Source organism: Oratosquilla oratoria, chromosome 12, assembly GCF_046742065.1.
Source record: "Oratosquilla oratoria isolate Oo_2021 chromosome 12, ASM4674206v1, whole genome shotgun sequence".
Classification (NCBI taxonomy): domain Eukaryota; kingdom Metazoa; phylum Arthropoda; class Malacostraca; order Stomatopoda; family Squillidae; genus Oratosquilla; species Oratosquilla oratoria.
This window is the reverse complement of record NC_134788.1, coordinates 7,334,260-7,352,704: the sequence shown is the minus strand read 5'-3', so window position 1 is coordinate 7,352,704 and position 18,445 is coordinate 7,334,260. Positions and strand designations below refer to the sequence as shown.

The window sequence follows — 18,445 nt, the reverse complement described above, 5'->3', positions numbered from 1 at the left end:
GCAGTGGGCAAGAGACAGGGATAACTCTTCATCCAGAAGGAATTAAGATGAGAGGGAAATAATGGGTGATGGATGGGAGTGGGCACATATCTTGACTTGGTACCTCCCTTATAAGGGTGAAGAAGGTCTTGGTGTATATATATATATATATATATATATATATGTGAGACAGCTATAGGAAAGGGGAAGGATGTTTATTGGGCTTTTATGGATCTGGAAAAGGCTTACGATAGGGTAGACAGAAAGGCCTTGTGGGAGGTTATGCAGATATATGGGATAGGAAGAAAGCTTCTAGGAGCTGTTAAGAGTTTTTATGAGAGTAGTAGAGCTTGTGTCAGGATTAGAAATGGAGAGAGTGAGTGGTTCGAGGTAAAGGTGGGACTTCGTCAAGGATGCTTTATGTCGCCCTGGCTGTTCAACTCATATATGGATGGGGTGGTGCGAGAGGTAAATGCAAGGGTAGTGGGTCAGGGATTGGAGATGGTTAAAGAAAATGGAGAAAAGTGGGAGGTGAGCCAACTGTTGTTTGCGGACGACACTGCGCTTGTGGCAGGATCAGAGGAGGGATTGAGGAAGTTGGTGACAGAGTTTGGGAGAGTATGTGATAGAAGAAAGGTAAAGATAAATGTGGGTAAAAGTAAGGTGATGAGATGCACAAGGGGTGAAAGTGGCAGTAGACTGGAAATGAGCATTAAGGGAGAGCTACTGGAGGAAGTGGATAGTTTTAAATACTTGGATGCAAATGTGGCAGGAAAAGGTGGAGTGAAGGTGGAGGTAGAATGTAGATTGAGAGAAACGAGTAAATGCCTTGGTGGATTGAAGAGTGTAATGAGAAATAGACATTTGGGAATGGATGCTAAGAGGAGTGATTGTGCCAATAGCACTGTATGGGGCAGAAACATGGAATATAAGAGAGGAAGAGAGAAGAAGTTTGAATGTGTTTGAGATGAGGTGTCTGAGAAGTATGATGGGGGTTACTAGGCTAGATAGAGTGAGAAATGAGGAGGTAAGGAGGAGAACAGGGGTGGAAAGGGAGTTGGGAGATAGGGTTGATGAAAGAGTATTAGGATGGTTTGGACACATGGAAAGGATGAGTGAAGAAAGACTAGTAAAAGAGGTATTGAAGGCAGATGTGGAGGGAGTGAACATGAGGGGACGTCCTAGGATGAGATGGATGGATGGGGTGAAGGGGGCTTTGGAGAAGAGGGGAATGTCTGTTGAGTAAGGATGGGAGAGGACAGAAGACGGGTGAATGGAGAATGGTTGTATATGGATGATGTTGTGATGCATGAAGTGGAATGGGTGGGGGGATGGAGGGGAAGTAGTATGTGTGAGCAAAATTTGACGCAGCCCGAAGTGATTTCTCCCCGTCTTCTCCTTTTCTGCATGCGGGGACGGAGAGGGGGGTCACCGATTTAATGAAGCGATCTTGCTGTGGATGTGCTGTGTCTAGCGACACTGCCTCTGACCGAGGGCAGTGGACAGGGTGCAGGAATGACCTATCATACGGGAGGTGTTAAGATAAGAGGGAGGGTGGAGGTGTGTGGAGTGTATTCAGGGATGGAATGGGTGGGAATGATTTTATGCCTTTCCTTTTTGGCTACCTAGCCACGAAAGCATGGTAACTGATGTAGAAGTCGGTGAATCTGTTGCAAATAGCGATCACAACTTAGTTAGATTCAAACTCCTAAAAATTTTTAGAGTAGATACTTGTGTTTCTAAAATACCCGATTTCAGGAAAGCTCAGTTCATAGGACTACGTCAGGAGCTTCAGCTTACAGATTGGGAGGCAAAATTAAACGAAAGACCTGTAGATCAGATGTGGGAAATATTTCAAAATACGCTCACTAAGATGATTCAAACTTGCATTCCTTTTAAAGACAGACGTCCCCCAAATCAGTCTTGCCCAAAGTGGCTCGACAAAGAAACTGAAAAAAGTATTACTAAAAAGAGACAGGCTTATAAGAAATATAAGTGCTCAGGTGCATCTAATGACTATCAAAGTTATGTATCAATACAGAGAGATTTAAAAAAGACAATAAGAAAAAGAAAACGACAATACGAAATGAACATCGCTGATAAATCCAGAGAATCCCAAAGAATTCTATAGTTACATTAGAGATAAAAAGGTTGTTAGGAATCACATTGGTCCACTATTATCTGCTGACGGTCAACTTGAATATTCAAATGAAGGAATGTGTAATATCTTAAACAATTATTTTAGCTCGGTATTCGTAGACGAAACACCTCAAAGTGAACTCCAAACTGAAACCTGTGAAAAGTCTAGGGTAAACTTACTCACTACGGTTGAAACCTGTGAAAAGTCTAGGGTAAACTTACTATGGTGAATATAACAAAAGAAAAAATTACATGGTGTATAGATAAACTCAAAGTTAATAAAACACCAGGGCCTGGTGGCTGGCATCCAAGAATCTTAAAGGAAATTAAAAATGAGATTGTTGTTCCATTAGAAATTTTGTTCAAGAAATCCATCATATCCGGAGATGTCCCAAGAGAATAGAAGCTAGCTAAAGTTACTCCCATATTCAAAAAAGGTGACAAAAAGAAGCCAAATAACTATAGGCCTATAAGTTTGACTTCAGTCGTAGGAAAAATAATGAAAACTATCATCAGAGATGCTATTGAACATCATTTAGAAAGTAACCGTTTGATAAATGATAGCCAGCATGGTTACAGACGGAAACGTTCTTGCGTGACTAACTTACTCGAATTCTTCAACAGAGTTATATTGAATTATGACAAAAGAAACAATATAGATTTAATATACCTAGACTTTGCAAAAGCTTTTGATACTGTCCCACACGAAAGACTACTTACTAAATTAGCTTTACACGGAATAAGTGGTAGCCTATTAAGTTGGACTAGTAATTGGTTGCATGGTCGAAAACGAAGAGTTGTTTTAAATAGAAAAACTTCTAGATGGGAAAATGTTACAAATGGAGTTCCTCAGGGTTCCGTTCTTGGGCCACTTCTATTCATAGTATATATAAATGATATAGACCATGGACTAAAATCTACCGTTTTCAAATTTGCTGATGATACAAAACTGTGCGGAATGGCAAATGATCACTTAAACCAATTAGATATTCAAGAAGATTTAGATAAGTTACAGCAATGGTCTGAAAAGTGGCTAATGAAATTTAACATGAGTAAATGCAAGGTAATGCACATAGATAAAAACAACAATAAGTACGATTACAAGTTATTTGGAAATTCGTTAACAAAAGTGGATAGTGAAAAAGATCTCGGCGTAATTATCAGTAACGATCTCAAATCATCCAAGCAGTGTATTTCAGCCTCTGAGAAAGCAAATAAGATTCTAGGACTGATTGCGCGATCTTTTGAATTCAAAAGTCCATCACTCATTAACAAGCTATATAAATTGTTAGTTCGTCCACATTTGGAATATGCTGTTTCCGTATGGTCACCGAATCTCATTAAAGACATTGACAGACTGGAAAAAGTACAACGGCGAGCCACAAAACTGATTCCAAATATCAAAAATAAATCATACGAAAATCGACTAAAACATATGAATCTGTTTTCCTTAAAAAAGCGTAGACTCGGTGGTGACTTGATACAGGTCTTTAAGATTCTAAAGGGAATTGACATAAAAAGTGACAAAATTTTCACATTGAATGAGAATCAGACAAGAAACAATGGTCTCAAACTATCCGGAAATAGATTCAATTTGGAAGTAGGTAGAAACAACTTTGCCAACCGTGTAGTGAATGAATGGAATAAACTTCCTGCACAGGTAGTTTAATGTAGTTCAGTTCGAAGCTTTAAGACTCATTTAGATAAACACCTAAGCAAGATGCTGTAATGATTATAGTTTATTTTATATTATTTGTTTTTGCTTTGTTGTCATTTGTCTGTTTGATTTTCATTTATCATTAGTTATAAGTCAGTTTATTATTATTTACTGTTTACCTGTTTGTTATTTAACTATACCTATGCATTTATTTATGTATTTTGTTTGTTGCATACATTATTATATATATATATTTTTTTCTATTCTTATTCTATTAGTGATTTTTTTTGCATCCGACCTAGATATGGACCAAAAGGTCTCCTGTTGGCATGCTCCGCCTTTGTAATCCTTAATCCTTTGTAAAAGCCTTGGTATATGTATGTATGTGTGTGTGTATATATATATATATATATATATATATATATATATATATACATATATATATATATATATATATATATATATATACATACACACACACACAGATGGATAGACAAACCAAAATTTTTGTATCATGCAGTCCTAAGTAATTACACAGTCCAAATACTTTTGTTGGGGTGCTTACATATCTGCTCTGAATGACTAAGGCTTTGCCTGTGTGTGTGTGTATTTACCTAGTATTTACCTAGTTGTATTTTACGGGAAGGGGAGCTATGCTCGTGGGGTCCCGTCTTCATATCTCATTGTATCTAAACTATTTTTAAATTCATGTATTGTTTTTGCACACACCACTTTCTCATCTAACTTGTTCCAACTGTCTATTACTCTGTGAGGAAAGCTGTTCTTTTTCAAATCTCTTCTATAGCTGTCTTTTTTCATTTTCTTTCCGTGTCCTCTTGTATTTCTGTCATCCCATTTTATCAGATTCTCTCTATCAGTAATTTCTATGCCTTTCATGATTCTGTAAATAGCTATCAAATCTCCTCTCTTCTTTGCTCTAGTGTCTGTAGTTCAAGTTTTTCTAGTCTCTCTTCATATGATAGTTTTGAGAGTGTTGGTGCCAATTTTGTAATTGCTCTTTGTATTCTTTCAAGTTTTTTTATACATTTTTTTGTACTTGGTGACCATATCGTTGCTGCATATTCCAATCTTGGTCTTATCAGGGTGATTAGGATTTTCTTTACCATTTCTTCATCCAGGTATGTAAATGCAACTTTGATTGTTCTTATTAAATTATAAGTTTCTCCAAAAATCTTATTTATATGTTTCTCAGGTGACATATTATTCATAACAATGACTCCCAGGTCCTTCTCATTTTCTACTTTTTTTTTATTCCTTCTCCCAATTTATATGCTCCTGTTATTCTGTTTTTGCTTTTTCCATATTCCATTATACTACACTTTTTTGTATTGAACTCCATCTCCCTCTTCCTACTCCATTCCTGTACTTTATTTAGATCTCTCTGTAGTGATTCACAATCTTCTTCAGTTTTCACTCTTTTCAGTAGTTTTGCATCATCTGCAAAGAAGCTCAGATAGCTTTCAATTCCTTCATCCATATCATTAACCCCTTCCATACGGTGCCGCACACGTAGGCGTCATGGACTTAGATCTCGGTGGCAGCAGCCAATGCCAGCCGTACGACATGTCGTAATAATACTCGCATCATAAAATATAGTCACCGCTTATATCGATCGTTCTCTCTTCACCCGTGAATTTTGATAACCATAGAAAATGCGGTTACAAAAGAATTAGAAAGAATGTCATTATGGAGGGGCGACTACAATAGATATAATCAAGACGCCGATATGGCAGCCTCGCGAATACACTCGCTCCCCATGACGCCTACGTGTGCGGCACCGTATGGAAGGGGTTAATATATATAGCAAACATTATTGGGGCCAGAACTGTTCCCTGCGGAACACCGCTTATTACTTCATCCCATTTTGAGTGCTGGTTTCTTATCACTACTCTCATTTTTCTTTCTTGCAAAAAGTCTTCCATCCAATTTAGTAGTTTGCCCTGTATTCCTCCTTCAGTTTCTAATTTCTTAAGCAACTTCTTATGTGGTACTTTGTCAAAAGCTTTCTTTAGGTCTAGAAATGCACAGTCCGCCCATCCATCTCTTTCTTGTATTATATCTATTTGCCTTGAATAGAAACATATTAAATGTGTGTGTGTGTGTGTGTCTCTCTCTCTCTCTCGCTCTCTCTCTCTCTCTCTCTCTCTCTCTATCTCTATGAGAAGGTTTAAACCAGTGTCCATTGTAAGGTTGGGTAGGGTGAGTGTACTATGAATGTCATTGTTCAAGAATTAACATTATGTAAGGACTAAGAAACTTGTGAATACACAAGTCTGAACCAGTGAACACACATGACTGTTGTTATCATTGAAAATCCATCAATAGTTGAATCTGTGAATAGCCAACTACAAATAGGCAGGGATCAATTGTTTGTGGAAACACTCATCTGGCAGATAAGATTCAGTCTTTTTTTTTTTTTTTTTGTTATTCATTAAAAGAAGGATTAGTACTACAAGATTAGAAAAAGGCTTATGCACCAATTCACAAAGGTAGAAATAAGGGGACATCAGTAAACTACAAGCCAGTATCACTAATCAGCACAATAATTAAATTATGTGAAGGGATTGTGAAAGATGGGTCAATATCTTGAAGAGGTGAACATTTTGACAGTCAATTTGGCTTTAGATTTAGAAAGTCATGTATGTTAAACCTTGTAAGCATCCACTCAAGAGTGATGTATGTGCTGCAAATGAGTGGTGGGTGAATCGTGTGTACCTCAGTCTAGAGGTCTTTGATAAAGTACCTCAAGTCCTCAAGTCACTTTTATGTGGCAACTGGAGGATGTTGAAGGATTAAGAGGTAAACCACTTGAATGAATGCAGGTGCAAACACGAGGACAAAGGATAAGATGTCAGGATGGAGAGCAGTGACCAGCAAGAGTTCCACAGAGTCTGTGCTTGCACCAATAATTTTTCCCATGTTAACCATAAGTACACATGGGAGAGGGTGGTTGAGAAGGCTTTAATGGACATGTAGTTGTATCCAGAGGAGTAGGAAGAGTTTTGGATGTCCATCTTCATGAGAGAGAGTGGGGGAATATCGGATAATTTTTTTCGTGGAAGGTAAGTAGAGAGTGGAGGATAGATGAAGAAAGGAAAAGGACAGAAGGTAAAGAGGTGCTTAGAGTGAACTCTCTAAATGAAAAGGAGAAAGAGTACAAGAAGAAGCTGAGAGAGGAGTGAAGGATAGAGTAAAGGCAAGAGTGGAGGAGGAATGATGTTTCAAGGAGGGAGTAACATAGCATGCAAAGTTAGTATGTATTTACCTACCTTGTTGTATTTACCAAGTTGTATTTTACGGGACTGGAGCTATGCTCATGTTGACCCATTATTGTATCTCTCTACATCTAGTTTGCTTTTGAATTTGTGTATGTTTCTGGCATTAACTGTTTCACTCTTCAATGTGGAACAAAGAAGATGAGAGGGAATAGAAGGAAGGGTAGTGAATGGTGGGGATGATGAAGTGAACAAGGTTGTTGAAGAAAAGAATTGAGCATTCAGGGATTGGTTGCAAAGTAGGATGAGAGAAACATGAGAGGTACAAAGAAAGAAAAGAAAAGTAAAACATAAGATAAAGGAGTCAGATGTGAAATAGGAGAGGAGTATGCTAGAAAATTTTGAAAGTAATAAAAAGTCTTTTGGGGTAAATTTAAAAGAGGAAGGAGATGCAAATCAAGTAGAGAAGAAAAGGTAAAAGGTGCAGATGAAGAGATGGTAATGGAAGAGGCAGCAGTAAGATGAAGATCTGCAGAGTATTTTAGGGAGCTGCCAAGTGTGGAGGAGGATAGGGAGGGAAAGGTAGTTGCAGTGGGAGGTGGAGGGAGAGGAAAATGGAGGAGAAATAAGAGGATGAGGTACAAGTAGTTATTCAAGTGATGAGAGCAGGTAAGGCACCTGGGTTAGATGGGTATCATGCAGAGTGTCTGAAGAAGGGAGGGAGGTACAGTAATAGTGGACTGGCTGGTAAGGTTGTTTAGTGTGTGTTTCAAGGGAGGGTAGAGTGCTGGAGGACTGGAAGAGTACCTGTATAGTTCCGCTTTTCAAGGTTCTCCTCGACTCCTCTTTCTTCTGCCAGATAGTATCATGAAAAAGACCTACACTAATACAGCTCATAGAGCAATCCAACATTTCTTCCCAGAGAAATCTGAGAATATTTAATTTGTTTTTTAGAGTTTCTGAAAACAATTTACATTAGTTGTATACAGTATTTACAAAGTATTTTTTATATGTAATACACTTTGCATAATGAAATATAATTACTTTGAATGTAAATGCTACATTTTTTAATAAATTTTTACAGGTTCGTGTGACACACACTAATATCCCAAGAAAATATAAAGTGAATAAAGTAATGCCATTTGGAGCTGCAAGGCAGAAATTTACCTTTGAAGACAAAGACACCAAGGAAGTTAGAACTCTTACAGTCAAGGAATATTTTCTGAAGACCTATAAAAAGAAAATTGAATATGACCAACTGAATCTCCTTCATTGTGGACCACAAGATAAGGAGATTTATCTGCCCATGGAGGTAAAACAAATATTTGTTTTTAAGACAGTTTGTTTTCATTTCATTAGACATTACAGTCGCACAAAACTACTGTGGACGAGTTACAGAATACCTTCAACAAAAAGATTCACTCACACTTGTATCTCAGTACCCTGGGGGATGGAGGGTCACTTAGTCCATGCAATGTTGAGGAAGAAATGCATTGCAGAGAGGCACAGTTCATTGCTGTATGGCTTGATGGCCAAATGAATGTTGCCCCCACTTTAGTATCATACAGCAACCTCACCCCTGCATTCACTTGTTGTGGAACAGTACATGTTTGTAATATACCTTTAGCTGTGTTATCCATTTATTTACAATATCTTTGTATATTCCTTTTTTTTTTTTTAGATTCTTGTGACAGAATGCATGGATGTAAGGCTCTTTAAATCCAGTTCATGGTTTGAAGTGTGCTGATCATGCATTCGCTTAGTTGTTGGTTGAATCCTGCATTTCTTTCTGATTCCCAGCTGTGACTCTTGTATGCCCAACAGACCAAGCATATTGGACAAAAGTGACACCTTTGACCACATCTTGGCTTAACCCATTCAACTCTGATGACAAGATGTCTTGTCATTTGGTCAAATAAAACAAAAAATCATAATAAAACAACAAAATGTTTGATGATCAAACAGCACCAGAAAAATATGACGTCGTCAGTCCTCCTCGAAGAGGAGGACTGATGACGTCATATTTTTCTGGTGCTGTTTGATCATCAAACATTTTGTTGTTTTATTATGATTTTTTGTTTTATTTGACGTCATAATTATCAAATGTTCATATTTATACTTAGATTTATTTACTTTCAATTACTAACCAAATATTTGATTCTATTTTTTCTCATAAATATGCGAACGAGGTTATAAATGGGATTTCCCAGTTTCCCTCCTAGGCCTCAAGCGATGGTGTCCTGATTACATTTATTTTGTAGCTGAATGACTTCTGTATTCTGTGAACAGGCTTGATTGCATTTCCTGTGGTTATAAACAGTCTGGGTGAAAGATAATGTGTATAACAGCTGTAACTTTATAATTTAACCCATTCAACTCCGATGACAAGATGTCTTGTCATTTGGTCAAATAAAACAAAAAATCATAAAACACCAAAATGTTTGATCAAACACCAGAAAAATATGACGTCAATCCTCGCTTCGCTCGCAGCGAAGCGAGGATTGACGTCATATTTTTCTGGTGTTTGATCAAACATTTTGGTGTTTTATGATTTTTTGTTTTATTTGACCAAATGACAAGACATCTTGTCATCGGAGTTGAATGGGTTAAAATGTGCATATTTTGATGTACCCCCTTACATCAGACAACCTAATGTGTGCACTATTTAACTGGTATTGAAGAGGTTAATTCTAAATTTGTTCAGTTTAAATCCATTACTATGAGTTCAGACCTGCTATCTTATTATGATGACCTTGTATGTAAAATGAAGGGAAACGGATGCTGAAATGAGCAAGTTAGAAAAAAATAATTATAAAAAAAAAAAAAAAAATAGAGCATACCAGACAAACATAAGAAGTATGAAATGTAGCAAAGATCATAGATGCAACTCAAAAAAGACATGCTGGTCCCAGATTTCCCCCTCTGATATAGAGGAGCCTGAAGAGGAACAGCAGGAACTGAAGGACTTACATTGATGGGGTCAGAAGTTCAGAGCCTACTATATCTACAATATCTGAGTCTGATGCCTGTTCCTAGGAACTCCCCCCCCCCGCTCCAGGGGATGGCCATGACAGAAGGCTCCATTTGACCCTATCCTTGCACTCTCTTCTTGCTTTTTCCAGGCCCATAGACCATGATTAATTTGTGCATACCTTATTGTATATCCTATTTTATGCATATGTTTAACCATTCATGACAAGGAAATCTGGAGTAAATTTTGTAAGATAGCCATATTGGCCCTTATACAGTATCTACACTTATTGCAGCATCTGAGTCCTGACTAAAAAGGTAAATTACTTGTTTATTTTTATACTGTGTCTGATGTCTCTTTGGATAAGGTAGATACGCATATGTGGAGGGATGAATCAAGTACTTACATCTGTTTATATATATGTGATATTTAATATCTGAACAAATTTGGATTTTTTTTTTTTTTTTTTTTTTTTTTTTTTTTTTTCATCCATCGTTAGCAAAGATAAAGAAGTAGGAGTCCAGGAAGAATGAATATGTTCCAAGGAGGAGGTTTTAAAGTGTGCAAAGACAAACAAACAAAAATTCATAAAAGAAAAAGAAAAAAAAAAATTGCATCACTAGCAAAGATAAAGAAGTAGGAGTACAGGAAGAATAAGTATGTTCCAAGGAGGAGGTGTTAAAGTGTGCAAATACAGATGAGGATGAAAATGTGAGGGCTGTGGTGGCAGGAAGGTGACAAGCATGTGAGGAATGGTTCCAAAAAAGAAAAGAAGAAGCACCTGAGTGGTATAGATTAACCCATTCAACTCCGATGACAAGATGTCTTGTCATTTGGTCAAATAAAACAAAAAATCATAATAAAACAACAAAATGTTTGATGATCAAACAGCACCAGAAAAATATGACGTCATCAGTCCTCCTCCTCGAGGAGGACTGATGACGTCATATTTTTCTGGTGCTGTTTGATCATCAAACATTTTGTTGTTTTATTATGATTTTTTGTTTTATTTGACCAAATGACAAGACATCTTGTCATCGGAGTTGAATGGGTTAATGAGGGTGGAAGCAAAATGCAATGGGAGTGAGGCCAAGAGGAAAGTGGATGGTGTTATGTGTGCAACAGAAACACGGGGGGACGTTTGGAATCTTTTATTGTGACATTAAGTGTACGTGGAGTGAGTGTGTGTCGGATGCTCTCTGTAAGATAGACTGACGTGGGGGCAGAATGAAGGCAATGCCACGTCCTACATGTTCATCCATCAATGAGGGCCTTGTGCCCATAACAGAGTCCTTGTACTGGAAAGTGTCTGGGGTTGGACACGCCAAAACACTGCGTGCAAACCTACGTTGCCCTGCTCACGACGAATGCCAGGGCCCCTTAGAACACTATACCACATCTCCCCACCCTCCACAGCGGAGGCGGAAGTGGGGGGGATCCATGCATGAGGATGGCAGGTCCTCCACTGAAGGATGGGATGCGACGGGGCGGTGTCTCTGGAGGCTGGTGGTCGCTCCCGTGGATGGCGGGATGGCAGTATGCTGGTTGTACAGCACCAATCCTCGTCGGCGGAAAGGGAGTTTCGGAGCTTCCAATACGGAGGGATGGAATTGGGTAGGGAGCAGCGGTCGGATGGAATCCCGGAGGTCACGCAGGAGCAGGTGACCGTAGGCGGGGCTTATCCTTGCCATGGCCCGTAGTCTCCAGAGCGTCCTGTTGGCGTTGGCGGTGGGAGATGGGTCGTCACCATGAAGTGCCAGTATTGCTGGTGACGGCAATACTGGTGGTTCATGGAATGTAAATTTAAAATCTGCGACCAGTTAACTGAAATATTTAATAAATCGGTAGACACTGGTTTTGTGCCTATTGCTTGGAGGCAGGCAAATGTTGTTCCTGTTTTTAAGAAGGGAGATAGATCATCTATATGCAACTACAGGCCAATCAGTTTGACATTGGTTATAGGAAAAATGCTTGAATCAGTAATAGTAAATAGACTTGGAGAACACATCGAAAGACATAATTTAATTCGCGATTCATAGCATGGTTTCTCCAAGGGTAAGTCATGTGTGACTAATCTTCTATCCTCTTACACTAAAGTATGTAAGGTGTCAGATAACAATGATAATTATGATGTTATTTACCTTGACTTTAGCAAAGCGTTCGACAAGGTGCCACACCAGAGACTACTAAATAAAATCAAAGCCCATGACATAGGAGGAAAAGTGTTAGAATGAATTAGAGCTTGGATTAGTAACAGAAAACAGTGGGTCACCATAAATGGAGTAAAATCTAGGTGGGGCAATGTTACTAGTGGGGTCCTCCAGGGCCCGGTTTTGGGTCCTTTGTTGTTCATTATGTACATAAATGACTTAGACGATGGGATAAATAGTGATGTTAGTAAGTTCGCGGGTGACACTAAAATAGGATGCCAAATTAGGTCAGATAATGCAGAGATTCTGAAGGACGATTGTAACAAATTGTTCACATGGTCGGTGATATGGCAAATGAACTTCAATATCTCTAAGTGTAGCATGTTAAATGTAGGGCTACACAACCCCAAAAATAGATACAGCTTAGATAACATGCATTTAGAGAAAACTGAGTGCAAGAGAGACTTGGGAGCTCTAGTGAGTCCGGACCTTAAAACCAGGAAACAGTGCATTAGCACCAGGAATAAAGCAAACAGAGCATTAGGTTTCATTGCTAGGATGGTAACGAATAGAAGTGCAGAGGTAATTATCAAACTAGCAATAGTTAGACCCATCCTTGACTATGTGGAACAGTTTTGGTCTCTGTCCTACAGAATGGACATCAATTCACTAGAATCAGTACAGAGAAAAATGACCAAATTTATACACCCCCCTCCCCCCCGAGGCCCAGTACTTTGATGTAGTGGGGGGGGGGCTTCCGTGTAGCAAGGACGGGCTGAGCTGTGCCATCCAGGTGCAACCATACTGGAGAGGTCAGCCCTAAGCTACCAGACGAAAACTGAGCCAAAAGTCTTTTTGTTGATGACCCTAGCTTGTCTTTGACTATGGACTGGAATACTTATAGGATTTGTCGCCCTCATCCTATGACAGTTGTTTTAGGATGAGGTTTTTGGGGGTAGTGAATAGATAGGGGGTCCCTCACCCTTTTCCTTTGTGAATTCCCCTATCCCTATCCTTCATATTTGCTACCCTACTCTCCTTTTTCACCATCTTTTTCTAATACTTGTTAAGGAAGGTTCTGGTATCCTGGTGCCTCCCAAGCTACATGTCTGAACCCAGTCAAGTGGGGATGTATACCGCGAGGTCGCTACTCCCTGCAAGGGCCGAAAGCCCACCGACTGGGGAATGCATGTTTGTGAGGTAGGTACTAGGCTGCCGACTTCCTTTCTCCCTATCCAGTACACATGCAGAGTGACTATGCCGGACCCATCCTAAATGGGACAAAACAACCCCGGGTTGACAAAGTCTCTAACTCACCTCCAAGGCCCTGCATGTGTAAATAGTCGTTTCTGGAACTTCTCGACTCTGCAGAGACTTTTCTTTTATTGCTTGTGGCATCAGGCAACTGCAGTATCTTCTATGCATTTGTCTTTCTTTATATATGGTGTGGCCTCATAAATATACATGATCATGGCGGCTGTTCAAACTAAATATTCTAAACCTCCACCACTACCTGATCCTCCTCCTAAACCCCCCAATCCCTCTCCTAATATTGCCAATCCTAATGTTGATGATATTGACTCAGCAAAAATAAAAATCCCAGTTGATGACTACGGCTTGAAAAAGGACTTCGGTAAAATCAATCTATCAAATACTGCCCCTAAATGTCATAGAATCTTATATTTAAAATATGTCCCTCTTGGTAAGAGTTATTCAGACTTGTATGAAAAGTTCCGTAAATTTGGACAAATTAAAGAGATCAGAGTTAAACTAACTGAACTTTAAAGCTTGGTTAGTCTGGATCTCATTTCTTTCTAATCAGGATGCAGCTGCTGCCTGCTTGGATTATAATAATTGCAATGAAAATGAATCTTCAGCTCAACTTGTTGCTAGAGTGCCACCTAACCTGGATATCCTTTATCCAGAAAACCCGGTAAAGGAAAGGAAGGAAAGTGTGCAGAGGCCTCCCAATCCAGCTAAGTGGCTTATTATCACTTACAAAAGAATGTGCTAACTTGTTCAAGTTTAGAAGATTCTTGAAGAGTCACCTCTGTTAATTTGAATAACTCCCAGGTATCACGATTTGGAAGAAATTCCTTAATTCATGTAAAATCTTATGAACAAGCTGCCATGGTGCTTAACTTGAAAGAGAAATCGGACATTAAGGAAGTGAAACCCCACTATACCTTTAGTTATGCCAAAGGAGTAATTTTTAATAGAGATCTGTATGACTTTGATGAAGAAGAAATTTTAGAAATGCCCCCAACTAATGTTTGGAAGGTTGCTAAAATCCCTCGTATTTCTATGATTATCCTAAGTTTTTGTGGTGAAGACCTACCTCATTATGTAGAGATAGAAAAAGAGATTGTTTATGTGAAGCAGTTTAAGCCCCGTCCCCTTCAGTGCTTTAACTGCTATGGTTTTGGCCATCCTTCCCGCAGATGTGCAAGGGACAAAGTGTGTTTGATATGTGCTCAGCCTGAACATGGGGATTGTTCCCGCCCAACAGTTTGTATAAATTGTAAAGAAGATCATGATGCCAGAGATAAGAACTGTGTAATTTATAAGAAGGAACAGGAAATACAGTAGTAGTCCCTCAAATAACGCGGATTCAATCATACGCGGATTTTATTTCAAAACCATCTCAAATGTAGAGAATTGTTTTAAAATTTGCGCCGAGTTGGGCACGCATACGCACACACGCGGCAACATCGCAAACATTTGTGGTGACTGCTTTCTATTTTACCATATACAGTCGATCCTCATATAATGCGGTCATTATGTACACTGGGAACTGCTCAAACAAGGGTGTGGGGTGAGGGGAAAGCCGTGGGTGGCTGCCTGAGGTCACGTGTCAACCTCCGGGGCGTTACAATAAATCGCGTTATCTGAGGAACGACTGTATATATTTTGTATTTTACTTATATTCATTTCATTTTATTTTATTATTATATTCCACTTTCCAATATTTCATTATTGCTGTTTTGTCTCACTTAATCATTTATGTACTCGTAAAGTTAAGGTTGTTTGTTGGTTGCAATCCATTAGCGGTGTGCTTGATTCTACCTGTTCCCGCGACTTATGCGGTGACCCATTCCTCAGTCTCTCGCCATTCATAGTGCTGGTCAATTGCTCTGGAAGTCGTGTTCATTACCCCTCCACATGTTCTTCACATGGCACCGATGCACTCCTCTAAACCAACAAAGACAAAGATTCAAGGAAAGGCTGGAAAAATTGCTAAGCGAGAAAGGAAGTGTATGACATCGGAAAAAATCGTCATTTTGGACAAACTGAGAAGTGATATGTCCTATGCATCATGTGTAATATAGAAATAGAAAAATTGAATATTAATTTTGTAAATTAAAATGTATCCCCGTAATATGCAATTTTGTGTGTGGAAATGAAAAACAAAAAATGTGCTAAAACAGATTTTTCAAGTAACAAAGTCGTGTACGACGAATGGTACGCCATGTTTGTTATGGTAGATGCCGACGGCGAAGATATGAAAGGATGATAAATTGGTATAAGGTAAACTAAACTAACCTAACCTAACCGGTAAATCTTGTTTCTACCATGGGAGGAATAGAGCAATAGAAAATTAAATATTAATTTGTATACTCTGCAAGCTGAGAGAGTGGTTGAAAAGCCCGCCAACGTCTCTCACGACGACGAGAACACGGACGAGCCGGATGACATCTAATTTGCAGGTAATGATTTAATAAACGCAGGTTAGGTTAGTTTAGTTTAGTTTACCTTAGATGAATTTATCATCCTTTCATATCTTCGACGTCGGCATCTACCATAACAAACATGGCGTATTTGTCGTACACAACTTCGTTACTTAAAAAATCTGTTTTAGCACCTTTTTTGTTTTGTTTTTATTTCCGCACACAAAATTGCATATTATGGTGATACATTTTAATTTACAAAATTAATATTTAATTTTCTATTGCTATATTACTCCTATGGTCGAAACTAAAGATTTACCCCGGTATTTAATATGAAATATCAGCATACGTGGATTTGGTTATACGCGGTAATTTCAGGAACCTAAACCCCGCGTTATTCGAGGGATTACTGTACTACTAAAAGCTCATGCAGAACATATAAGTGTAGGACATGCTAAAAGACTATTAAGTAATTCCAAAAGATACAGTGATGTTGTTAAAACAAATAGTAAAGTGGATCAGCCAACTGTAGAAGGCAATAGAAATAAAAATGCCAATATGAATTCTTCTGTTAACACTGAACCCAAGCCTCAGTGTAAAACTGTTACTATGAAACCTAATGGTCTTTCTTCTTCTCAACTAGGAAGTTCTAGTACTTGTGAACCCTCCTCTGTATAGGTTTCCTCACCCCTTGTTGAAGGGGTGTCCCCTGCCCCATCTGGAGGGGCACCTAAGGTTTCTATTGTAGAAACCTCACAGGCTTCTTCCAGTGAAGGCAATCTCTCTTCCAGACTTGGGGGACTCCCCAATAGAGGGATTGCTGACTAGTGTGCCTCACTCAGTAGAGGTGCACAGAAGCAATGAGGATCAACCAAATGCTGAACCCAAGCCTCAGCGTGAAAGAGTCACTACTAGACCTAATCGTTCTTGTCCACAACTTGGAAATTGTAGTACTCCTGAACCCTCCTCTGCGGAGGTTCTCCCATCCCCGGTTGAGGGAATGTCTCCTGCCCCATCTAGAGGGGCACCTAAAGTTCCTATTGCTGAAACCCCACAGGGTTCCTTTAACCTCTTCAGTACTGGCCTTAAATCTCGCGGGCAGCAGCCACTGCCAGCCGTACGACGTGTCGTAATAATACTCGCATCAAAATATAGTCACCGCTTATATCGATCGTTCTCTCACCCGTGAATTTTGATAACCATAGAAAATGTGATTAAAGACAGTTTAGAGAGTATGTCATTATGCAGGGGCAACTACAATAAATATAATCAAGACGCCGATATGGCAGCCTCACGTATCCACTTGCTCCTCATGCCGCCTACGTATGCGGCACCGTATGGAAGGGGTTAATAAAGCCTCCTCTCAATCAGTCAACCTTCCAAACTTGGGGGGCTCCCCAATAAAGGGATCACGGACTGATGTGCCTCACACAGTTGAGGCGCACAGAAGCAAAGCTATGGAGTCTGAAGCTGTGCACAGTAAAAGACTCCACAGTCCACCCTCATCTCCATCTTCTTCCCCAAATCGTGATATGCAATCTAAGAAAGGAACTAATAACCCAGACTCTACATCGTCTGTCGGACCATTGTCAGAGAGGAGAATGCCACCCGCGAAAGCAAAGAAATTATAAAAGAACCCATCTTGTAGACCCTCTCTCTCCCAGACTTCTCTTTCCAGACCAGTAGATCCAAAAAAGAAAAAGAAAACAGTATAATGTCCATAATGCAATGGAATATTCAAGGTTTTAATTCTCATCGAGAGCAGGTTCGGATTCTCTTTAAAGAACATGATGTGTCTGCTATTTGTCTCCAAGAAACTATGCTTGGCGATTTATACCCTAATGTTGGACTTAATTATAAATTTTACAGATCTCGTCCTATGATTGGGGGCCGTGCCCATGGAGGTACCGGTATCATTAGGAAATCTGTAAACCACAGAAGTGTCCACCTACATTCGGTGTTGCAGGCTTGTGCAGTACAAATCTTTACCACTAAATGGATCACTTTATGTTCTTTGTATTTGGAACCTGAACTGGAAGATCGACTCCTTGACATATATAACCACCCCTGTCAGTTTGAGTTAAATGACTCACAATCTTTGGTCGACCAGCTCCCTGAGCCTTTTATTATAATGAGTGACTTTAACGCCAAGCATCCTCTATGGGGTGAATCAAGGTGTGACCCCTGGGGCAATATAATTGAAGAATTTATTAATAATAACGATGTCATTTTGATGAATGACTGTTCCAAAACTAGGTTTGATGTCTTTCACAACTCAAGTTCTGCTATAGACCTAACACTTTGATCATCATCCTTAAGATTACACTACAGTTGGTCAGTAGATGAAGATCTACATGGTAGCGACCACTGGCCTATCCATATAAAATATTTAAAGAACACTCCCTCCTCTTGCTTACCTAAATGGAAGACAGGAGAGGCTAATTGGGAATTATTTAGGAGATCCACAGAGATTAAGTATAAGACAAGTGATTTTTGTAGTAACTCTGATGCATATGATTATCTGGTAGACATGATACTTTGTGGTGCTTTCTCTTCCATTCCTAGGACAGCTGGTAAACCTCAACGCCCAATAGTCCCCTGGTGGAACGATGAATGTGCTTTAAGCAGAAAGATTACAAGAACCT

The 18,445-nt window shown here is 39.3% G+C and overlaps 1 protein-coding gene across 1 annotated transcript in view; it reads left to right on the top strand.

Annotated features, from left to right (window-relative positions):
- Window positions 1-18,445, top strand: part of LOC143030931 (protein argonaute-2-like) — a 238,563-nt gene that overhangs the window by 90,005 nt on the left and 130,113 nt on the right. The window contains exon 7 of the mRNA XM_076194202.1: window positions 8,096-8,323. Coding sequence (XP_076050317.1) covers window positions 8,096-8,323 — 228 coding nt within the window. The remainder of the gene's footprint in view (window positions 1-8,095; window positions 8,324-18,445) is intronic.